The 25,248-nt window shown below is 44.3% G+C and overlaps 1 protein-coding gene across 1 annotated transcript in view; it reads right to left on the minus strand.

Annotated features, from left to right (window-relative positions):
• Nucleotides 1-1,139: 1,139 nt before the first annotated feature.
• dipk2ab (divergent protein kinase domain 2Ab) overlaps nucleotides 1,140-25,248 on the minus strand; it is a 35,727-nt gene continuing 11,618 nt past the window's right edge. Inside the window, exons 3-4 of the mRNA XM_034706669.1 lie at nucleotides 11,192-11,495; nucleotides 1,140-2,778 (exon numbers count right to left, since the gene is read on the minus strand). Coding sequence (XP_034562560.1) covers nucleotides 2,432-2,778; nucleotides 11,192-11,495 — 651 coding nt within the window. The 3' untranslated portion in view covers nucleotides 1,140-2,431. The remainder of the gene's footprint in view (nucleotides 2,779-11,191; nucleotides 11,496-25,248) is intronic.

Genomic DNA, 25,248 nt, shown 5'->3' on the forward strand with positions numbered 1-25,248 from the left:
CACACAAAGGTAAACTGATTCCAAAATGATCTCCCCACCAAACACAGATAAAAGAGAAGGACTTACATCTTAGCTGAGTGTGGAGCACAACAAAGGGAGCTCGGGCAAGGATCCAAATTAGAGGAGAAATGAAGATATGGAAGATCAAAACCAGAGGAGGAGGATTGAGAAGAAAGGGAACAGGAATTTGGCAAACACCGACTTCCAGCTGTGCCACTATGAAAACCAATTTTGGAAAAGCCTGAATTCGCATGAAAAAGAAGATAAAGACAGAATCAAGAAGAGTCCACGCAGAGTCGTAGTGAATATATCTATGTATATATATATATTTTTTATATATATATATCTTCTTTTATTTCAATATTTAAACCCACTAAAAAGTTGTCAATACAACTTTTGAATGAAAGGCACAGGAAAAATCAGACAATGCTGATATAATACTCCAAAGAAAAAAATTACAGTACAAAAGTGGACAGTTAGTTTAAACACACGTACAAATCCCTCCAGGTTCAACGTCCTCCAGGACACAGGAACAGAAATATATCGGACACGACGAAGAGGTGAGGCGAGGGGGCGAGGGGGGGAGGGCGGAGGGGAGGGAGAGGGTTGAGAGTCAGAAACCCATTAGCCAAACTTCTCTTTATTGCTTTTCCTGTCAGACAGGGGGTCACAACCAGATGCCTAAAAAAAGGAACTGCTGTGCTCTCTCTTGTTTCAGGTTTACTTGATTGTTAGCTCCAATGTGATTTCGTAAACGCATAAACATGAAGCCAAATTTCTTTTTAAGGATTTTGAGATTGATGTGTCAGCCTATGTAGCTGATTATGCCTTAATTCCTCAATCCTCTGAGTGTAACACCGACCAAACCTCTAAGTGGTGCTGAGCGTTGAAATATTCAGCAGAAGTTTCCAGGGCTGCACAATTTAAGAGAGCAGGTCAGGAGCCGGTTCTGGAGCGAGGAAAGTAATTTAAGAGATCTTCATCCCCCCCTCTTTTTTAACATCTGCATGATACAGAGTACTGCACTCAGCACTAGAGGGAGAAGTTTGACCAAAGGATTCGTTTATCAATTACAGACATTTATGGAGAATTCAGCACTGGAGGCCGATAGATAGAACGTGGTTTATTGTGTTTTGAAGTCCTCTCGAGAATCACTTCATTTCCCACTTCAGTTTTTTTTTTTTGGTTGATGAAGAACATCTTTATCCCCCATCTTGATCTTCATTTCTCATTTGCATGGGAGGTTCACAAAGCAGAGGAGGGTCCGTGACATGAACCGGCTGAATCTTTGACTTTGCACACGTGTGGATAAAGTAACAGAAACATCAGTATGCATGGCTGCCAGCTCTGATACGATTGTGTACACATTACAGTGCCTTTGGACAGCTCTACTGGGGAACAACTGGAGGGAAAGGTGCTGTCGCTCTGCACTGCTCAGGGTTCTTAATATTGTATATAGCCTCTTTGGTATAGGCACATCTGCATCAAGGGACCGACCACTGTCCAATTATTCCCTTCCTTTTTCCTATGTGTAGCTGTCTCACTCTGCTTCCTATTATAAAAAAAAAGAAAAGAACACACTAAAAAGAGAAAAAAGAGATGATTGCCACAATCCTGGAACCTGGAAATCAAGTGATTGATTGGAGGAGCAGGAAATTAGACTTATACGGCTGTCGAGGGTTTTCTTTTTCGTCCTGCATGAAACCCCCGAGCCCCCCCCCCGCCTCTCCACTCCACCTGCTGTGAGCTTGGCCTGACAGCAGGAGATTCATGCTACCTTTGCCTTCACTGCAGCCACGCTACAGAGAGAAAAAAATATGAAAAATTGCCTAGAAAAAAAAAATGTAAACGCACCAATCTACTTAAATTCAGCCCTGAAAAGAATCTTCAAAATAAAAAAACAAGAGACCTTTGGGGGTGAATGAAACAGGTGTTTTGATTCAGTGTCATAAAACACATCAGTTCTGTCAGATCGGGGGGTGAACAGGAGGATGGATGTGGTCAGGGCTGTGCCATGTTGTTGCATGAATGCTCTGGTTTGCTTAAGCCTGGGTCCAGTGAATGATGCGTTTACCAGAGCCCTTTCTCCCCTTCCTCCCCCTCTTTGAAGGATGGCAGCCCACCCAGGGAGAGGAGAGGTTACCTCTATCCCCTCTCTATCCTGGTTCTAAGCAGAATCTCTTAGCGCCGCACTCCTCTTTCACACCGGAGCAAAGTCAGGTAACAGCAAGAGCTTTAACAAATCTTGCTTTGAAGTTGGAGTCTTACACTTCCTGATGCAAGACATCGAACATCTCCCGGTTTCCAGCGCACAAAAAAGGGAGGGGGGAGCGAATGACATCATGAACAAGAACCAGGATCTCAAGAGTCCGGGGATAGAGGGTACAGGATCCAGTCTTTCAGTGCGTCGGGCTAACGCCGACTCCATTCATTACCTGGCTGATACAGACGAGGAGGCGGCGGCTAGCTGTGTGAGGTATTCGCGCAGTTCCTTCGCCGCCTGGAAGCGGCCGTAACGCTTTTTGGGTCTGGTGCACTCGTCCAACAGCGCCTCCAGTTGTTTGTCTTTGGCTATGTGGGCCGGGGGGTCGTGGAGGAGGCCTCCGGTGGTGCCCCGCCACGTAGCGTACCGCGACAGCAGGTTCTGGCACACAGCGTAGTAGTTGTGGTCCACAGTGACCCTGTTGCAGAGGGAGTCCTTGGAGAAGGACAAGCAGGCTTCTCGGTCACACTCCTCGAAGCGGCTCTCGTACCACACATCGTAGTTTTCTGGCTTGTCTGAGGAGAGACGGAGAGAGAAGGAGGAACGATCAGAACATTTGGATCAGAATAATTAACGATCCTAAATCAAGTCAGTGATTAGAAAAATAAATTAAGCCCAAAAGACTCACTTTAATATAAAGCACTAAAAAACCAAAGAGCTGAACCCTGAAAACTGTCCCCTTAGTCAGCTGGTGAGGAAGCTAATCAGCCAGACTCCAGTCAGCACTGATCCTAAACACAACCAAATTAAACTCATCATGAAGCACTCCAAAGATCTGTATTTAGAACACTGGAGAAACCAAATAAAGTGGAATTAATTGTTATTTGACCCTAAACCATGATTATCTGAATATCTGTACAGTGTCAGAGATACAAAACAAAGATGTATCCTGACCAAATACAGGCTGAGTGACCACCAGCTAGCTGTAGAGACAGGGAGACAGGCTGTCTTGGCTGCCCAGAGAGGAGCGTCTATGTGCTCACTGCTCTACAGGGGACATAGAGACAGAGATGCACTTCCTCCTCCACTGCAGCAAGTTCTCTTTACTAAGAGATTCCCACTACAGGGAAATTACTAAAATGGTACCAAACTTCCCAACATTAACCCCAGAAGAGAAACTTTCAGTTCTCCTGTGGGAAGGGTCAGCAGCTCCTCTGGCTGCTAAATATGTGTCTGCCTGCCACAGCCTGAGGAACGCACCATCCCATGGTGTTTCATTTTGGGTGTGGGTTTTGTGAGCGTGCCGCATCGGATGAGGACATTGAGATATGCTGTATGGGAAATCTTTCATTCATGCGTATAGAAAGTGTAATATATGTAATGTGAGGTTGATATGTATGTGATGAATACAATATGTAATGAATATGGTGTGTGATTAATGTATATGTGATGAGTGTAGTGTGTTGTGGATATATATGTAATGTATGTGTATGAATTTATGTGCTTTGGCAATAACATGTCTTTGTTCATGCCAATAAAGCAAAATTAAATTGAATTGAATTGATATCAAGAGGAGCTTAGAATTCATTTAGAACTTTTAAAAGCAGGTATTGAGTCATAACTTTTAAAAAAGTCGAATGTAGTACTTTTTTCTTTTCAGCTGCATGTCTGTGATTAAGATAAGAAACAGCTGATTCTGAGCGATGACAACCAGCTGTTTCTCTGCCTCTGATCATCAAGGAACTATTTCTCAATGTTTTGTGAAAAAATGTTACCCAAAAATAAAATGAACCAGCACTGAGCCGACTGCGCTACAGAGCCAATTTTGGCACTCATTGGACATTTTTTTTAAAAAGCACACAACCGAACAACTCATCTACGCTTTTATTTGACAGAAACGAACCTTTCTCAAGATTTACCGAGCAAATAAAAATCTCTCTCCAGCTCATTCTGCGCTTTCTCTCTTTAGAGGATTGTGCTCGGAGGGGAGGTGAGCCAAGAAAATAACCTGGGATGATGAGAGACCTATTGGTTTGTGCATTAAAAAGCAGATCAATAACATTGCTGGGGGGAGGGGGGGGGGAGGAGGGGGACGCAGACCCAGAGGATGCAAACACATAATCAGTGTATCGGGGTTGTAATGCACTTCTCCTTCTGCCTCATCAGAACAACTCAATCAAATATCCAGCGTTGCCCTGTTAGCGAGAGGCCCCTGTGCCTGCCCCCCCCCCCCCCCCTTATTTGCCGAGGAGGAGGGGCACATCAACCTCAATCAGCGAGGGTGATGAAGATGGATCTGCCTGTGTACGCATGCGACGAACGCTCACGCGCAGATGTATAAAGATGGACGCGTGTGAGCGGCAAGGTGAGGTGAAAGCAATTAATGTTGGAGAGGCGGCCATGCATCACACCTCAGCGCTGATTGACAGATGGCATCAGGAGAGTGTCCTGTTCTTGTTCTCACACACACAAACACACACAGCAGACAGAATGGCTTAAAAAAAAAATGAGTAAAGGGAAGGTTCAAACTCAAGGGCGAAAGACGAGCACAGCAAAGAAAGACCTCAACGAAAGGCTAAAAGAAGTCAATTTACTTGCACCAAAATCCCCCTCTGTTCCGGTCTTTCTGCAGGACTGAGTGCAACAAAGCTCCAACATTTCCAAAGCAAACCAAATCATTTCCAATTCAAATGAGCGGGAGAGGCATGGATGAGGTAGCCACTCTCTCTCTCTCATCTCCTGCAGATCCGGTACCTTCCATGTTAAGGAGCTCCGGCCGGGCTCGTATACATTCACCTCACTCCTTCGCAGTCCCGTGGCTGTGCCGAAAAGGGACACTGGGCCTGAAATGCTTGTTATCGTGGCCTTACGAGTGGCATTCAGGAGTACGAGGCTGGTTTTAACAATGCATGCCTGTGTTTGAGTGCATTATTGAATGTGAGAGGAAGACGGACGTGAATCTGTGTGTGTGTTTGGAGTGTGTTTGTGTAAAGCCGGCGAGCTGGAGGAGAAGAGGAGAATGGAAGTGAGTGAAGTGTGTGTTACATTATACAGCATGTGTTTTCCAAAAACCACTGGGGGTGAAACCGTCCTCCAACGCTATGAACTCAATGATGGGGAATGGTTCCTTTCGCACCACTGGACTGTGCAAACACACGGCGCTCGGCTCAACTAGAACGCAGCGTGTATTTCATGTCCACAATAGGGACGCCACTAACGAGGGGATGGAGCTGCACGTTGGCAAATCAATTGGCCTCCATTCGGAGAGGTGATATTCAAAGCAGACGCTCTGCGGATCGGACTACGGGAGGTTAACGCGCCTATTTTTTCCCCTACTTCTGTCCGACACATGGTCGTGACCTCGTAAGACTCATTATCGCCGTCATCCTTCTTCCTCGTGCTGCGCCCACCCCAGGAAACCGGGCATGCACACAAACACACAAGTAGCACATAAACATTCTTCAGGCTTAAACTCTGAATGGCCAGGGTAAGCAGCTTGAGCTGTCAGGCTCTAAATGTGTCGGCCCACACAAAGGGAGTCTCAACCTGGACTGTGCTCCGGGAAGTCGCAAAGGGCTTCTTGTAGACAGGGTGCAAAATTGCAGCTTTGGGCAATAATAGGGGTTTTATCCACACACACGCACACACACACTTGTCTACATGGGGGCACAGGAAGTGAAGCACAAGTTAAATATGTTCTCATACTTGACAAGTACCTAAAAATGTGGTGCATAAGATGCACTTTTATGCTTTTTTTTCCTCAATCTCCAAAGTTGGCTGCGTCCTGCATACTGGTCACTGCAGCAGTATAAAATGCAGACAGAGATGTTTTATAGTGTTACGGTGTTTGTCTCAGCAGATGGCTCTCTAAGAAGTGAGCGGCCGCTTCGTTGCACAAAGCGTGCCAGGAAACATAGCGACACGGAATGAGCTGGAGCCGATTTTTACTGTTTTTCTCCCTCATTAAGTCATAATTGAAGAAAAATGCCAGGAAGACTAAAAAGTAACCAGCAGAGGTGGATGGCTCTCTGTCTGGGTCTGTCTGTACCTTGTAACCACCATAAGCCGAGGTCAACTACTGTACCCGCAGAACGCAGGACGGCACACTGAACGTGTTGGGAACAGACGTGCTTGACAGAGCTATTGTGGACAGGTCACAATGGCAGTTGTCACACAGGATGACAGTTCTTTCTCTCTGGGGGATCTCCAAACAGGCTTGCGTTTTACATACCTATAGGCGTTATACCACTGCAGGAACTTTACCCCGGAACTAGGAACTTTACCCCAGAACTAGGGACTTTACCTCTGAACTACATGCGTTTTAACTGGGGGAACCTGGGTCTAAATTTAGTTCAGGGGTAGATAATCTCCCCCCTGAAAGCCCCTGCTCAGGCGGTAGTACTTTTCAAAAGGTCCTGGGACTTTCGGTTGAACCTAACAGTGTTTGTGGAGTTTACAGAGTTGTTGAAACACAGAGGGAGTTCCTGGGAATGCATACTAGTTTAGTTTTTTATTTAAGACTTCACAATATTATTTAATATAATTTTTTTTCTCCATACGTCACTGGCCTGATTTGCACAATCTACCTGGGACTTCTGCCTGCGGTCAAAACGCAGACAACAATGGGAGCACAGGAACCTTTTAGTTCCAGGGAAAGTAGTTCTTGGGGCTAAAAGACCCAGGAACTCTTGGTTGAAATGCACCTTTTGTGACTTATATTCCACAGATTACGGTAATTAGGGCCCGAGCACAGACAAGGTCGGTGAAGGCTCTATTGGAACCCTATGGTTTTTTCTTTCTAGTAAAGTAAATTGCCTTTTTTGAGCCTTCAACATGCCCGAAAACTCACCAAACTTGACACACTCATCAGGCCTGGTGCAAATTTCGATATTCGTTTGAACCTGTGCAAAAAGTCCCAAAAATGGCTCAATAGCGCCCCCTTCTTTCAAACTGGGCACCCCCTCAACACGGTTTAACTTACATGCATGACATTTTTTCCCCATATCTATCAGGCCAAGACCTACAAAAAAGATACCTAATGTCATGGTGAAATCACAACAGGAAGTCAGCCATCTTTTCTTTCTTTCAGTTTTTCACCTGATTCGTCAGGGTACGTATTCAAGAGATCATGCCCTGGGCTTTTTTCTCCGATCAAGTCCAAACCACACACATTTTGTAGGAAACACATCGACGATTCAAAGTTATCAGAAATTTTGCGAAATCTAAAAATTGTGCGCATGGTAGACATTCAGGTGATGCATCAAACGCACATGTCTCGCCATAAACAGGAAATAGATTTTTGGGGGCTTTAAAAAAAATCACAAAGTCTCATCAAATCGGCCACGCGCATTGGCCGCGCATCCCATTTACATATTTTGGGTCTCTGGCTCAAAAAATTCAAAAATCTGCTCCAAAGCGCCCCCTAAAGGATTAAAAAAAGGGTAAATTAACCCTCCCTATGGAGTTTTTTTTTTTTTAGATGCATGTACGATTTCGGACATGCATATTCAGGGCATCAGGACGCACAAAAAAGCCTCTTGCACCCATATCCTAAAACCAACAGATAGAGCGCCACCTAGTTTTGAATGTTACATAGTTTATGAACTTGTACTTATCTAGTCTTTCCAATCACTTCAAATGATTTAAAACTCAAAACAACTGCCTTTATTTTAATTAGCTCCCAAATATTAACAGGATCACACTGATTGCTAATACTTATCCAGCTCTCATTTTGTTGAAGTTCCATTGCTGTTGTTTCATATCCTAAATAATCCTCAAATAATAAGAGACCTAAAACAGCTCTACTATGCCACTTTAAAACAGCAGCTGCTGGTGACATATTACTGCAAGTGTTGTGGATTAGAAGAAAAAGGTGTCATTTATAAGTGAGGAGTTATGATATCAGAAGGGTGCTCAGATATCTGATATTGAATTAATAATAATAATACCACTACTACTAATAATAATATTTATTGTTTCATTTATACAGCACTTTTCAGAAAACGGTTTTCAAAGTGTGCATGGGTAGCAAAAATAAATATATTTAAATTAAATAAAAGTCCTTTTCAAGAACTCAAAAAAAAAAAGGGGGGGGGGGGGGGGCGCTGGTGGCCTAGTGGTCTTAGCACCCCACACACAGAGGCTACAGTCCTCGTTGCAGGGGTCGTCGTTCGATTTCCGGCCGCAACCATTTCCTGCATGTCTTCCCCCGCTCTCCACTCCCCACATTTACTGTCTCTCTTCAGCTGTCCTATCAAATAAGGGTGAAAAAGCCCCAAAAATATACATTCAAAAAATAAACAAATAAATAAATAAATAAAATAAAATCTAATAAAGCTCAGTTAAAATCAGTAAAGGTTCTGCGATGTTTTAAGAAAGGATTCAAACTGACTCAGCAGCACCTCATCTCCTTGGAAAGATCTTTCCATAGCTTCAGAGCCCTCACCGCAAATGCTCTGTTCCCTGTTGGAACACACAATACACCTCAGCCTGAGGATCTCCATGTATGTGCCGGCTCGTACGGTGTGAACAAAAAAGTCCATGGAGAGCTTTATAAGTAATCTGTAATCTGACTGTGAGGCATTTCCTGTATCAGAGTAACAAATGTTCAAACTCAACAGAAGAATCGGCAGAGAGTGTTAAAGTACCTTGACGTGTCGTGAACGTCTATTTGCTCTTTTCGGGTGTCGTGTCTTGTAATTTAGCAAAGCTGTACTTTATCTCAGAATTAATACATCACACTACTTCCCTCCAACTAAAGAAAAAAAGTCACACAAACACTCCTTTCCCACACGCAGACAACAGTTTGTATCCGTCACAAGACACAATGGTGGAACCTCAACACTTAGCCACAAAACAGTTTATCACTTTAATAGGATTTCTGCAGGAAGGGACAAATTTCAGAGCCCGACTGGGTGGTCATCCTTCTCTTTGAAAGTAGCCCCTGCACCGGGGAGGGGTGGGTGGGGGGGTTGGGGTCGGGAACGGCCACACTGAGTGTGTGATGTATTGCTCTCTCCGTCCTTGTTATGAGGTTTATTCGGAGAGGCATAAAAAAATAACTAGGGCAGCAGAGATGGCTTGTTATCCAAACGATCTTTGCTTTGATGGGAGCGAGCATGTCGGGAGGCAGAAGGGGTGCCGGAGGAGAGTATTCTTAGAGGAGGGGAGGCTCGTCGGAGGGGTTTGCCAAAAGCAGAGCCGTCGGTCCCTTGAGACCTTTCCTTGAACCTCCATCACTACAGCTACAGTCTGCATTTATAGTGAGGACATAAAGTGGAGAATTCAATCTGTGGTCTGTGTTGAAATCACTCTTTGGCTTTGCAAAAGTTTGGACAGAGAGGAGGAACGACGATTGCATAACAGTCGTTTTTTGAGTAAAATGACCGTAAAATCTAGAATAGAGGTTAAATCAGAACAAGAGGGAGTCTGTTTTGGGTTATCTGAGTGGGACAAAGGGTTTCTTTGACTATTACTTCACAGTAAGTATCTCCATGTTTTCAACACTATTTAAAGTTATTTTCATTTAAACACATGCAAAACACACTAATTACACCATTTTGGCTTTGCAACAGACCATTGTCAGTGTCACAACTTCCACTCTCAGCAAAGTCCACATCTTGCAGCCTCTGTGCAGCTGTGTAGCTCTTTCTAGTACCATTGGTTTCAACCATTTGCAATCCTACCAGAAGTACAGTAGTTGAGCTCGGCCTATGGTAATGTAACGATGGTGGCGGCTGTACTGGAGGTCGTAACAGCACATATCCTTGACGAAGCTTTGCTAGACTGTAGTGCCATCGTCTGGGTAAAGTCCAATCGTACATGTTTCACTGAATACTGGTATACACCGTGTTCCAAATTATTATGCAAGTTTTTTGTGAATATTTAAAAAACTATGTCAACAGTCGTTTTCAAATTTGTCAAGAAGTCAGATTGTGAATATATTTCTTCAACTGTGTGTTTAAGATGATGCTTCTCAAAGTATGTTGTGGTCTCATGAACTGGCCTGCCTGCTCACCTGACCTCAACCCGACTGAGAACTTGTGGTCAATAATAAAGGAGATAATTTAATGGCAAGAAATACAGCCCAAAAGAGCTTCTTTGGAAAGCCATACAAGGTACAGCTCAGTGTCAGCAGAGAAGTCATCAGAAACCTCACTAAATCTGTTTACCAGTGACCTCTGACCCTCACTGAAAGAAAAAGGAGGTTATATTGGACATTTGAGAAACACTTTAGATTTGAAATGTTTTAAAGACTTTAACAGTTTTATTTTGTAAACAAATGTAAAGAAAACTGTTGTTTTTGTTGAAGTTTGAATACAGTTGTAGTAATATTATTATTTTCAGTCAATAAAACGTTTAAAATGGTGCCTAGTTTTAAATTTTCACAAGTTATATGCTCTTATCACCAACTTGCATAATAATTTGACACACTCATTTCTGCAGATTCTGCATTTATTTAAAAATACAGCCGGATAGCACAATTTTAACCACACAGTTGAAGAAATATATTCACTATCTGACGTCCTAACAAATTTGAAAACAACTGTTAACATAGTTTTTAAAATATTCACAAAAATGCAACTTGCATAATAATTTGGAACACGATGTACTGGTCACTTCAGTATAGAAGATGTAGCCTACTTTTAACATGCAAATAATATACGAGATGTGTGTCTCATACACCAAGCATTACGGTAATGGCTGACTTCAACTTTTCTAAAGTGTGAAAGTATCAAACCACGGGAAGCAGCACTGTATTTTTAAACTCTAAGCAGTAGTGTTACCAGAAACACAATCCTATTAATAATAATAATAATAATAATAATCACAAACGATTATACTGAGTTTCCACTTGTTGTAAAGTTTAAGATGTAAAAAACATTCATGTTCTAGATAGACAAACAGTCACAGGGAATGTGGCGTCATTGCTCACAAACACATTTCACAGACACAAAAAGACACATTTGTACGGGTACGATCTCTTACTTTGCTTGATCAGCCTTTTGTCCGCCACCAGAACGTTCTCTGCGTCGACGACAATGACTTTCCCGTCGCGCGGCCCGACCGCAAAGTTGTCGAAGCTGACGTCGAGCAGGTAGAGTGCGAAGTCGAAGTCGTTGTTGGTGAGCTGCTCTGCGATGTCCATCAGCTGACGCGCTAAGTCCACCCTCTTTTCCCAGGGCGCGTTGTAGAAGCTCCACAGCTCCTCGCCCACGTAGTTGACAGCTACCATGCGCCCACACGCTCCTAGGTACTTGGCGAATGGCCACCCCTCATCAGACGGAAAGCTCTGGGAGAGAGAAAAAAGGCGAGGATTTAAAAGCAGATAAAGGAGGTCTGTGTAATGTAGAGTTGGCTGAAAGAAAAACAAAAACACTTCATTGGCTTTTGAAAGAAGAGGCTAACTCAGAGAGTGAGAGAACTCCTCACACTGTCAAAAAGTATTTGTTTAACTTGCAATTTCTAAAAAGGAAAGTCAAAACAAAAGAAATCCCAGATGCCGAACGCAAAGTTGCCATGCACAATGGTTGAAAATCTGCCAAAGGATCACATGAAAAGGAGCCAGAGCTGGGTATAATGGATTAAATTTAATAAAAGAAAAGAGCCAGTTTGTGTTCAAGCCCTACAGCTACAAGCTGATGCTCGCTGCTCTACTCAGTGCTCCCGGAGAACTGATAGGAGGTGATTTGTGGTAGCAGCAGTTAGCAGCAAAGTCTTATGAGATGTGATGCAGCAGTGGGGCGATTTAAACTGCTGCATGATGTTGGCTAACTGAGTAAATGCAGCTCGGGCATGCTGACAAGATATTTCTGTGTATAACAGGTTAAAACTGATGAATAATAAGGTAATACCACTAGAAGGAAGGAGAATCACTGCAGTTTGCACGATATTTTAAGCTCCACTGTTGAGGTCAAACAAAAACCGACAGGCATGCAACATCATCTTCAATCATTCAGACTCGAGCAGCAGCAGTGTTGAATGAGTAGCTCTAGAAGCTGCTGCATTCTGGCAAACATGCATGACATTTAGTGTGTGTTTTTACTCTCCTCCATCACTCTTCATGTGCTTATGTGCTTCACACTTTTCCTAAATCACTTCCCTCCCTCCTGGTCCATTTCATTGCCACCGGCTGTGGACATATTGATGGAAACTAATATAATGAAACCTCCCTTTTTTTCGCTGCCAACATAAGTTTTGCCACAAGTGATAAGCTCCCATCTTTTACAATAAACCCCCCCACCTGCCGTAGGCCTCTATCTTTTACAATAAACACCCGTCCATATGTCGGCTTAATGATAGCACACAACTCCTATGTAACAAATCTCTCCGAGGCTGCAGTTTCTGGCAGACGGCCGCGGCACGGACGCAGACGGAGAAATCAGGAGCGCTCATGTTTCAGAGGAGCCTCAGTAGCCCTCCCTCTCTGAAATCCAATTGCATCAGAGATATGTCAGGGAACACACCATGCCACTGCAGGTAAGGTGTGAACGACTACGACTGTTGCGTTTCAATTTTCACTCCTGGTAATTCAATACCTCACCGGCTTTCAATTTCAGTCGACAAGGGGGGAGGTTTAAATATGCAAGGCTGCCCTGGCTCTGTTGAATCTTTAATGGAATACAAATTATTTAAAAACATACATTTGAACCAACCCCTCCCAAGCTCGGGACGCCTTTTGCAGCTGCTGTTTCTTAAAAACAACAGCTGGACCGCTGCCACAAAGACACCGATGCACCTCAGGGACGCTGTGTGGCCTGATGAACGGATGGCTGCAGCGATTTTGCAGGTTCACAATCCAACCATTAGCTAGCTTTGAGACATTTTTTAACAACAGACACCACACTGCTCCTCAGCTTCTTTATTACATTCTTTGACGAGGCTTTAATTTGCTTAGTGTGCTGAAGTCCGTATGGATGAGAACAGGATGCAACAAGCTGAATGCAACTCTTATGAAGGCTCTACAACAAACTCTGAAATAATCAAAGGAAAGAAATATCTTTATGCAACAGCTATGACTCATAGCTTTTCAAAACCAACACAAGAACAGACTTTAAAGGTGACATATTATGCGCTTTTTCATCAAAATATATTGGTCTAAGAGGTCCCCAAAACATGTCTTTAAAGTTTATTGCTCAAAAAAAACCACTTTGAAATCAGATTTTGGTCTGCCTGTAAACCCCTCTTTTTCAGCCCTGCTCAGAACAGGCTGTTTCCTTTGTCTGTGCCTTTAAATGAGAATGAGCTCTCTGACCACGCCCCCTCAGGAAGTGGATGTGGCCTCGGCACTCCAACACGTTGAACTAATGTTTACATGTTGGATGCTCACAGACCCTTGTTACTTCAACCCTCTGAATTTGATCCAGAATCTGAGAGGCGCCTGCAGCAGGACCTTTCTGAACGATTGGTCACAGATTTAGTGTTTCTTGTTGTTTTATTTGTCAGTAAGTCCACGTGTGTCTTGGTACACAGCTACGAACATGTAGCTATGTGGCTATGCTAACTGGCGCTAGCACTTTTCCATGAAAAATAAAAATCATCCACTAGATTTTCAAATCTGCAGACGTGGGGAGTAAAACCAACCTTTGTGTTTATTAAGACAGCCTACAACTAGCATGCCTCCCTCCTAAGCTCCTTGTTAGCACACGTGTGCAGGTAATGAAAAACGGAGGAGGGGTTGAGTTGTATTTTATACAGTCTATGGGCTGAACAAGCTCCGAGCTCTGACTTCCGTTACAGACCGGATGTCGTTGTGACGTATAAAAAACACGGAAAACTGAATCGGCTCATTTCAGCACACATTTACAGAAAGGTGGAGAAATCAGAACAGGGGCAGAATGGATATTTTTCATTTTCGGGGGGTTTGTAGACATGCCAGAGACACATATTTTAGGTAGAGAACCATTAAAAAGTCGATTTTGCATGATATGTCACCTTTAATGCTATATCACAGAGGTGTAAATCTATACCGTAGGCGTATCTCTTGTTCCCATCAGTTTTCAGGAAGATCCACCACCAAGAGGGGGGAGGACAATGATAAGTTGCACGCAATGCAGTCTTCGTGGAGCCCGTTCCCCTGAGGTGACCCGATCAATTGTGGGCCAGACAAAAGTCTGTCCAGGAAGCACTGGTGGCTTCCAGCAGCCTGTCTGTCTGCCTGTCGTCCTTAGACTTGGCAATGAGTCACTCCATCACCCCCCTCCAAAAAAAACTACCTCTTGGGTTAACAGCTTTCCTCTACATTTACTTGTACAGAAAAACTCAACTGAGGGAGAAATCCGAGGAAGCAGAAATGTCTCAGAAAGTGAGAAATTCAAGCGGAGACAAGGAAATAAAGAGTAGTGGTGGGCTGAGTACTGAGTACCGCCTGGAGAGGAGACAATCCCAGACTACTGGGATGTTTCCAGCCAACAGGCATTCCTACGTAAAAGATTTTTGGATTAGAGAATGAGCAGGCTCAGTATCTAAAATGGCTGTCTAATTTCTGAAGTTGGTATACACAGATTAGTGTGAAGCTGGATCAGTTGGTGGTACATCCCTATTAGGCCCGCTTCCCTTTGACCCAGATTCAAACCTCGGATCGCTTTATGTCACTGCACACATCTAAGCAGCTCTCGGTCGTGTTGACAAAACTTACCGTGGCCAATTTTATGGCTAAACCTGCTTTGTGAAATGCCATCCACTCTCTATCTCTTTCACCCCTGGAGGGCAGGCGGATGGAAGGATGGAGGGATGGAAACTGGGGGAAGGGGTGGCGGTGGTGGTGGTGGTAGTAGGATGGGAGAAAGAATACGATGGAGACGGCAAACAGAGGAGACAAACAGAGTGTCTCTCACTTCTCCGCTCCAGTGGACAGGAGGAATAAACCAGCGAAGACCTGCCTGCCTGCTAAACACATCTCTCTCTTTGTTGTCAGGTTGCAGCCTGAATGGGCAAAAGACGGCAGATTTGGGGTGGGGGGAGAGAGGGATGAATGCCCAGAGGCTACTTTCAGACAGTGTCAACGACTGTTATGCCTTCATGTCGGTCCGGCCCTCGTCCACAGTTCTTAACGTAGACGTCGCTCGTTCACAGCGGCTGACAGCCTCATTGCGCTGCGCCTATTACCGAGGTCTTGACAACTCTTATCTTGGTGTCAGTTTTATGAGCTTCCTATATTTAAGTTTCATGGGCAGTGAGTCCAAAAAGGTGAGAACTTACCGAGTGCTCTTGGCAGGCACACGGAAGCGGGCACCTCAGCTTCTGGGATTTCAGACTCACCTTTTTGCAGAGGTTGATAAATACTCCACATGTCCCACCAATCATTCTCCCTTAGCGCTCTTTAAACGGTTACTCTGCAGAAGTCATTAACGTCTGCAATGAGGCGTTCAGGATGGGGTGGGGCTGTTGGGCGAAATAAATTGGAAAGCCCAGCCTAATGTTACATCCACTGCACTATCTAAGAGCAGAATTGGAAAGGTACTGTACGTGTGTGTGAGTGTGCTTCACAGGGAGTGAATTTTACCAGTCGTCACCCAATAATGTTATGCCATTGAAAAATGCTGAAGGGGCAAATCTGCCAATGACACATCCCAGTGACTTTTACAGCTTTAAAAGGTCTTATCACTTCCTGTTCCTGTCATTGGATAAAGCTTTTTATCTCCTGCGTAGCAAAACCTTAAACTTACAGAACCTGGCGCCTCATGCCCTTCTTATTTTCTGTACACCAGTTTTTCGCAGTTGCACAGAAATAATGAGACTTGCTGCAGAGACAATGAAAAGGAGTGTACAAAGCTGAGGAAAACAGAATTGTCTCATTAAAGACGACCTCACAGCGACTTCTGTGCCTAAAGTCGGACTTATCTAATCTTAAAAAGGTTGTACCAACACGCTACAGTAGCATTGACAGGGCAGGGTTTTTGCGCTTTCCACTCCCTTTCCTGTACTACAACAGACACACTGGTGTCCTCTTGGGAAAGGGAGATTGGAGTGGGCTGAAATGAAACAGGGCCACAGACAAATGGGCAGCCTCTGGAGGAGAGGATGAAACGAATGGAGCGAGAGGCACAGGAACACACACCTGCGTCCTGACATCTGCTGACAAAGGCATGCCCTTCTACTGGGCCACTCGGGGGAGGGCGTGGGTGTGTGTGTGTGTGTGTGTGTGTGTGTGTGTGTGTGTGTGAGAAAGAGACTTCGAAAGGGGTTCTTTGTGCGCGCGTGCGTGTGTGTCTATGTGAAACTGTATCCAAGTGCATGTGAATGAGAACATGCAACGTGACCAGGGCTGATAACAACCTCCATTCAGGGGCCGAGTAAACATGAGCGGCTCCCAAGATATTGCCTTGGCTGCCCTGCAAAGAACACTGGTCAATCAAACACACATATACATACAAAGACACACACATAGAGGACACACAGAGCTGCGTTCACAAGCGCAAGATTTTTAAAGGCGCCGGTTGCCTTCATCCTGCAACCTCAACTACTTACAGCTAAAAAGGGAAATTAGTAGTTTGCCACAGAAGCGTTTCATGTGTGAAGCTCGTTAAAGCCTCGAGCAGGGTGTGGTGGAAATTCTCAACATTTTCTGTCCTCCACAAAACTCCGCCGCTTCATAGCAAACAAGTTAGGACAGGACTTGTCAGGAGTCCCGCGATCAAACAGTGAAGCTGAGGAAGTGTGGCGTGCAGACGCATTCAGCGAGACACAACAACAACAGCACAAAAAAAGAATCTCCTCAACACTAATGTTACAACACGAACATTATTCAGCCTGTTTATCAAAGAGGGAGCTCAGCACTAAGACTAAGAGTCACATCTGCGCTGCAAGGTTAGGTCTGCCAAGTTGGAGGAACACGTCTCTTTCTCTGCTCAGCTCTCCTGTTGACCTTGTGTGTCTGGAGGATGTGTGGCGAGCCCCGTCTGGCATTTTGTGGCCCATTTAAGTTTAAAATCCAGTCGTTCGGTCTTGCAGCTACAGCTCAGGGCCCACAGGGGAGCTGGCGCTAACTCCTCATCTTGGCACACATGGCGCTACCCCCTTTTCTTTCCTTTTTTGCTCTCGTCTCCTGCTGCTGCTGCTTCTCCTGCTAACCCCGCTTTTCCCCATCTCACTCTCTTTGTTCCACTCCCAAAAAACCTGCAATACGGGGCAGTGATGCTGTCTGTTCGAGGAAATGCCTAGTCAGAGCACTGAGCTGAGGAGAGCGTTTGTGTCTGTCTGTAAGGGAGAAAAAGGAGTAGGGAGAGACAGAGACTGTAAAGTGCATGTTTCTGAATTTAGAATAGGACCTGCCTTTTTCTTTACCAGACAGACGCTTCAAAGGAGTGCAAAGTCACAGTGTGTAGAGCTGGCAGCAGTCTTGGGAAACAGGAAAATCATTGAAGGAAGACACTAGAAAGGACTGCTTGGTGTGTGTGCGCATGTGAGTGTGCGTGCATGTCTTCAGAAGTCAGAGCCAATGAGAAACTAGGAGGTCATAAGCACTGCGCTCAGAAGAGGAATAAGACTATGAAGGTCAGGTAGATAGACTGAGTAAAACCACAAAGAGTCGGCTTGTGCAGCACACAAGGAGGAAGCGTGCACATGATTCAGTGAGCTCTGTGCAGCCTGAGCGGAGATAGAAATGGGTTAGCTCAGTCTGCAGAGAGAGAATGAGAGCAGGATGAGGAATGAGAGCGCAGGGCAGAGCAGCTCGGGGGTTGCTAGAGTACACTCCGCCGCTGGCTGATAGTCGAAACCCTTCCCCGACCTGAACCTAAGCCACCTCATAAATCCCCCACACTGGAAGACCAGGAATGTATTAAGTCATAGCAGCGGTGTTGACTCAGTCTAGGTGGTATTGCCGCCCACATGGCCGGGGAGGAACCCGAGTCAAGCTTGGCATTAGACCTGAGGGGCTGTGGGTTTGAGGCCTACATCAAGGGTTGTGTACTTCAGAGCAGGCGCCAATTATGATTGGGGCAGAGTGAGGTGGACGTCGCTGACCCTGCACTTGAACCTTTGTGCAGAAAAGGACAAAAGCTGATGGAATATTTCTTAAAAAGGAACTAATCACATAATGGAGAAGACATTGAACCAGATCTAAGGGTGCAAATGCTCATGACTTAAAGATGCTACAGTATTGGGGGTGGGAATTGCTAAGATTGTATCAATGTCAATGCAATTGTCGATTCTGCTTATCAATCCAATTCCTTATCAATTCTCCTAACGATTCCTGAGTATTTTTTCGAGGGGAAATAAAGTAGTTCCACACAGTCTTCCTCACCAAAAGGAACCATTTTGTTTTTTCCAAATTTATGTCTGCACAAGACTGAACAAGAACATATTCAACTTGAACATACTGAACAATAGGTTGACCTCATTCTCGGCTGCGTGTGTCCGGACATGGCCCCTCGGGCCTGGATGAAAAGACTTTGAATTTGGAGAGGAGAAACGCTTTTCCTCCGGGGTCATCACAGAGGTATTTTACCCGCTCTCGGTGCCTCGTTTTCGGCCGTGTGAGTCTGGACGTGGACTCTGGGGCCTGGATGAAAATAATTTCAATTTGGAGCGAAAAAACGCTTTTCATCCGGGTGTCATCACGGAGGTATTTTACCCGCTCTCTGTGCCTCATTTTCGGTCGCCTGAATCTGGACCTGGCCTCTGGAGCATGAGGAAGAGCGTCCTGACTCTGAAAGGGGAGAGGTAGGCCGGGGTTCACCTCCCTGACACGAACATGTTCACATAGAACCCTTCTCCACTTCGGCCCGACGCGAACCCCAAGTTTCAAGGCCGAGTCAACAAATGCTTCAGCAATTTGAGGTAGTTGCACCTTTACATGAGATGACAGCGTTGCACTGATTGCACACGGCATTGTTCTCATCTCTTTTACTAAAATAGAGCCAGAAGGAGTTCTGTGTTGCAGAGTGTGTGACGTAATGCAACGTACCGCGACGTGATGTGACGTCTTGCTGGGAAATTAATCGTTAAGAAGAATTGGTAACATTTGAGGTGTACAATTCCGATGGAATTGATCAATTGGAACCGGTTCCAAGTCAGATCCGGTTTACCATTCCCACCCCTATGCAGTCTGATCTCTTATTTTCTCTGATAGGAGCAACATGTCTGATGCTTTAATCCAGTGGACAGTTTTATTACTGCAGGCAAGTTGATGGGCTGAAAAGCATATTCTTGCTCTATAGCGAAGCTCTCCTGGGGATGGGGGGTAGTAAAGAGCCACTCGTTACTGATCCATATTGGCTATCTTAAGGGGCCCGGGGAGAGTTGTGAATGAGGTTGCACTCTCTCCTCGCATTTCAGGACTGCGGCTCCAGGATTTGGGTGTAAGGTTGGTAAGGGTGCAGGGTGTAACAGAAAGAAGCTAGGGGGGCTGCTGGGTGCAGGGAAATCTAAAAAAAGGAGCTTGTGGGTGGGATGAAAGGGGTGGGGGTCCAGCCACAGGCATTTACCTAACCAAACACAGCTGTCATGCGTGTGCGTGTGTATGTTTGTGTGTGTGCTTTGAGAGAGGAAGAAAGAGAGAAAGGATTATGGTAACACAAGCAGTCTGGCTCATTCAAATGGGGGGAAAACACCACAAGGCTCTGGCTTGTACAACACACACTCTCTCACACACAAACCCTCCTCTCCTCCTCCTCCTCCTCCTTCTCTTCTTCTCCCCTTTCCACCAGGGCCTCCATCCAGTGAGGGCGGCCAAACGAGGGGAGTCAGGCCCAGATAACTCCCTGTCTTATCCTAACAGGATTCAGTCTGTACACAAAGGCCTATAAGAATAATGAAAGGGGGGTTTGGGAGCACTTGAAGCAGGGTTAAGCGGCGTACACAACCTCCTCTCTTATGTGCTAAGAGCGTCACAATCCTCCCCAGACCTGAAAACAAAGGTTCTAATCACAGGCTAGCAACTTAAATAGTATTTACTGGTGGACCTAAGCCACAGAGACGGCCTCAGAGACAGAAGGCTCTGACTTAAGCCGGGATAGCATGCAGCGCTTGTGATTGAATAAAAAGAAATAAATAAAACTAAAAAAACAAACACGCTTTGATCCTCTTTGTGAAGAGGCATGACCCAGAAAACCAGACCATAAGATTGCAGAGTGAATTCTGAACAGACAATGTAAACAAAGGCTGACAATATTGAAGTTAATATTGCAGAGGTTTTGTAATCACCCCATCTATTGTTGCTTGCAAAAATACATTTTCCAAGTTGTTTATATTTTGAATTATTGACTACTGAAGGCAAATTATTTCTTCATCGTCAATAAGGGATGGAACTGCAGTGTAACTCACGATACGATACCATTCCACATGGTTCTATATATATATATGTATATTTGAGAAGATGCGATCATTACTATACAACGATACGATATGATGGGTTATGATCTGATATGATCATTACAATATGATCAATACAATACAATACAATACAATACGATACGATACAATACAGTATAGTAAGATAGATACGATTTGATACAATAGACTGTATAAAATGTGGACGTAGTATCTGTAACGTCACCCATCCGTTTCTGAAGCGCTGTTTTGAGGCCAATTGTCGGCGGCAGCCATATTGTTGCTGTCAAGCGATTGTGACGTAAAGAGGCAAGCTTTGAGCCTCCTAGCCAACAGCTATAGTGTTCCCGCCTGTCAATCAAGTCAGCTGTGCCTCTCATTGGAAGACTCGTATCTCAATATCTACACTGGTCTTTTGTACCAGGCTGTAAACATGTTTATTTCTGCTGTAAAGATTGTCTTTTTTTTAATTGGTGTGTATGTGGTTTCCGGTACTTCTGGAGCCAGACTCAAGCAGATCCCTGATGAACTGCAGTTTTTAACACTTCTGCATTGGACTCATAATTTTGGACTGGAGGTTGCCGCTTGTTCGATACATGCCTATGATGATTATGATGTCATGATAAAGTGTTTATGATTTGTATTCATTGTATAAATAATTGACGTAGTATCCGTGATGTCACGCATCTGCTCCCCTATTTTATACAGTCCAACACTGTCACAAAGGAGACAAAGAAAACGGTCGGTCTTCTTAAAGATTTGTTGAGATTTGTTGTGGAGTAGATGTTTCCATCTATAGGGCCCTATGATTTCTGCGTTCATAGGATCTACTTTTAAATGCGGAATATCGCGGAAATTGACATAATGTGACTGAAATGCTGTCATCATGAGGAGATGGAATGTTTGTCTGGGGAAATGTTTCCTGGGATGGCTCATTCGTGGCACCATCCATGCATCTCCTCAAAAAACACTCACCCGCCCCCTCCCGAAATAAACAACATGTCGAAGCAGCCACCAGAAACACTGGCTAAGTCTGCAAAAAAACTATGAAACTCATCTCTAACTCCAAAATACAGAGCTGAACTGTTCCCAAATTACTTCTGTGTGACAGGTGACATGCTTTTTTGCAAATTCTGCCAAAATACAGTTGACTGGAATCATAAAGATACGTGATGACCACTTGTCGTCCAAAAGCTGTGTGAAAAACAGAGAAAACAATAAGTGCTATAAGCACGTTGTACTTATAGCACTAATTGTTATATTACAACATTATGTTTTGACTTGAAATACTGGGTAAAATTGTGCAATGATGTGTAGCATCAATAAATTTAAGGATTTTTGCATTTCATTAACAGACATATTATTCACTGACACAGAAAGCACACACTATATGGTGGTAAAATACGTGTAAAGGGTAAAAAACAGAATTCTGAAAAATTTAAATAGAAAAAATGGAATTTGGAAAAAAAACAAACAGATTTCATAGGGCCCTACATCTACTTCTTTTCCAATGTATATTTTATGCCCCATACTATTATTTCCAAGACCAAAAGTCCAAAGTCTTCTTTATTGTCAAATAAACTGCAGTATGCACCAGACATACTGAGGATTTGATATTACGTTTCTCTCTCAGACCCTAGCAACGACAACAACAGATAAACATAGGAAAGCTAGAAAAAGATAAGAAGTAAGCTTATAAAAATAATAAGATACAGTTTAAAACAGTGCAAAAACTTTGCTATAGAGCAAATTTAAAATCAAAGTGAGTGTGTGCGTTTCAGTCCTGAGGATGACAGGCCTCAGGATTGATTGGGGGGGGGGGGGGTCAGTGACCGGGTTAAGTCTGTTAAGGGGGCACTGTGGGAAGAGGGGGCAAAACAGGGAGAGTTCAGCATCCTGACTGCCTGGTGGATAAAACTGTCCCTCAGTCTGCTGGTTATTTTATTATGTATTTATTATAATAATTCACACATGGTGGTTTGAAAAACAAGTTAGTTTTTTTTGTAATCACAGTTTCTCTAATAACTAAATTTTTCAACCTTTAGTGTACCACAGCAAACCACAGCCCCTTTCATGATTTTCACTGAGACATGTAAGAGTATCTGACTCACAGGTGTTGCAAGCAGGTTGCATATCCGTTACAAAGTGATGCAATTAATTTATTTTTCTGTTAAAAATAGATCAAGGTTCAGTGGGTCACGTTCAAAGTACCTGCTTTACCTTTATGCATGCCAAGAAAAACCTGGAGTTGATACGATTTACTTTGGCTTAGACTCTTAAAGTGGATGAGCATCGTAATAGATTATGCAAGGACTCATTAAATCAACAGCATACCAAAAAGGCATCTCCCTGTTTTAAAAATTCAAACAAGCTGCCAGTGTGTTTGCTCACACCATGTGAATGTTTACCTTCACATTTGCGTTTAAATGGTGCTGTCAAAATCTTAGGGAGGAATGGGAGATAAGGTCATCCATCTAATCTCGCTTTTCTGTCTTTCCTGAGATTTACTATCAGCGTTAGACGTCTGTTCAGAGAGGGGAAAAAAAAAAAAAAAAAGACAAGCTTCTGAAGAGTATGTTTCTGTGTCAGGTGAGAGTGGGGGTGTGGAATGAGGAGGAGGATATGAAGATGGTGGAGAGGGACAAGAACAGAGAAGACAGGCAGGGGTGTCTGTGAGAGCACAGATTTGAGTCTAGAGGAGATGACTGAGTTAACCCCACAGGCTTGTCACATCCTATTCTCAGCTTCACTGAGCAAGTCGGGGCTGAGGACCAAAAGAGGGTGCGAGCGCAGTCACATGCTTCTGGCGAACTCACCACGCTTAATGACTGGGAAGAGAGGACTGGGCTAAATCGAACTAATTTAAGGTTGGGCCAGATGCACTCCATCAAACACAACCATCACCTGATGAATCGGTGAGTCATGTAGCCGAGGGAGAGGAGCCGAGGATGGCAAATAAGGATCTAGCTGGAGAAAATGAGAGGGATTTATTGCTCGCTTTTCATGCAAACCGAGTTATTGTCAAATTAGAGAGCAAATTAAACAGCAGAGTAGTATTTCTCTGCTGAGCCACTTGACACTGGCGCATTTATAACAGTAAACTAATCTGGGAAACCTTAAGAAAAAGCATTAGTTAAGAGGAGACAAAACAGATGAAGTTGCATAAGGTGCTTCTCATTGCACGAGGATTTTCTTGTTTGCCTGTCGTCATTTTTTCTTCCAAAAATATTTATTCCCCAAAGCCAAATTGTCTTCCACGTGACAAAGGAGAGGGGGTGGTGGTGGTGTGTGTTTCTGTTTCGTGTGTTTGCCCGTATGCGTGCTTATGTACTGCAGAGCAACAGAAAACGCATTGTTGGCCAGCACCGAAACAACACAGCAGATTGTTTCCCACTGACAAAGAGGGTCTGGTTTCTCATAGTGAAACAGGGCCGATTTACTGCCTGTGGCTTCAAAAAGGCAGGAAACAGAAGCCATTCGAAGAGAGAGTGCGGCTCGCCGAGCGTGCAGCAGAAACGTTCCTGGCATTATTTAACTGATTAAAAGGCGGGGAAGAGAGATAGAGAGAGAAAACCTCAAAACCACAGTGTTGGCAACCAATGACAGCAGGAAATCATTTCTACTAAATATAGCACACTTAAATTACACACTGAGAGATACTGGTGTCTCCAACTTAAGGAAGAGGTGTTTAACTACAACCAGGCGCAGAGAAGCATCGCTCTAGGGCTCGCAAGAAGGCAGGGTGATAAATAGTAGAAATAAGGATCAGGTTTCATTAAATAACTGGCCATAAAACTCAGCCCACATTCTTCTACCTTTCGTTGAAACCAGTCCCCACACAGTAGCACTAACCTCTGGCAAGACCAAGGTGTTGTAGTACAGCACGTCTCCCGTTCAATCTCTACAGACGCCATTAATTCTTTATGGTCTACTGCTGCCCAACCTTGTGTATAGGGTCTCCCAGTCTCTCAGCAAATTTTCCCCTCGTCTTTTCAGTTCAGTGATGCTGACGAACAGTCGAGGCACTCAGGAATGGATGTGTGAATCCGAGAGATATCTAGCACTTCTTTTTTTTTTTTTTGTTTAATATCCACACTCACACACACGTACAAACCGTGCCCACCATCTGTTACTACAGGCGTGGTACTCACAAAGACTCCACAGATTCTTCCTTGTGCCTGGAGGTCACAAGTTCAGGATGAGATGAACAATTCATGAGTCCCTGTAAAAGTGCAAAGGCTACACAGTGCGAGGAAGGCAGGGGGAAGAGGGAGGGCTATGGAAAATGCACATGTGATGGTGCATTGTCTGTAGATATGTCTAATGGCCTTTCCACCGGCCCGTCTTAGCCCTACTCTACTCGACTTGACTCGACTCTACTCGGTTTGTGTTGCGTTTCCACGGGCGCGGTACCTCGTGTCAGATACCAGTTTTTCGTACCTGCTCTGCTCTTGTTCCAAGCGAACTGAGCCAATACTAAATAGGTGCGGTCGACAGGCTGCTGGCCACTGATTGGTCAGAGAATGTCGTCACCGAAGAGTCATGAGCGCGACGCCCAACACAGGAATCAAACCCACCATTTTTTTAAAAAATGGTAAATGGACTTGTACTTATAGCGCTTTTCTAGTCTTTCTGACCACTCAAAGCGCTTTACACTACTCGTCACATTCACCCATTCATACTCATTCACTCACTGATGGTAGAGGCTGCTATGTAGTGAGGGACCATCAGTGTTAGCTAATCTCATTCAAACCAAGCGAGCCGGATCCTCC

This window comes from Notolabrus celidotus, chromosome 17, assembly GCF_009762535.1.
Source record: "Notolabrus celidotus isolate fNotCel1 chromosome 17, fNotCel1.pri, whole genome shotgun sequence".
Classification (NCBI taxonomy): Eukaryota; Metazoa; Chordata; class Actinopteri; order Labriformes; family Labridae; genus Notolabrus; species Notolabrus celidotus.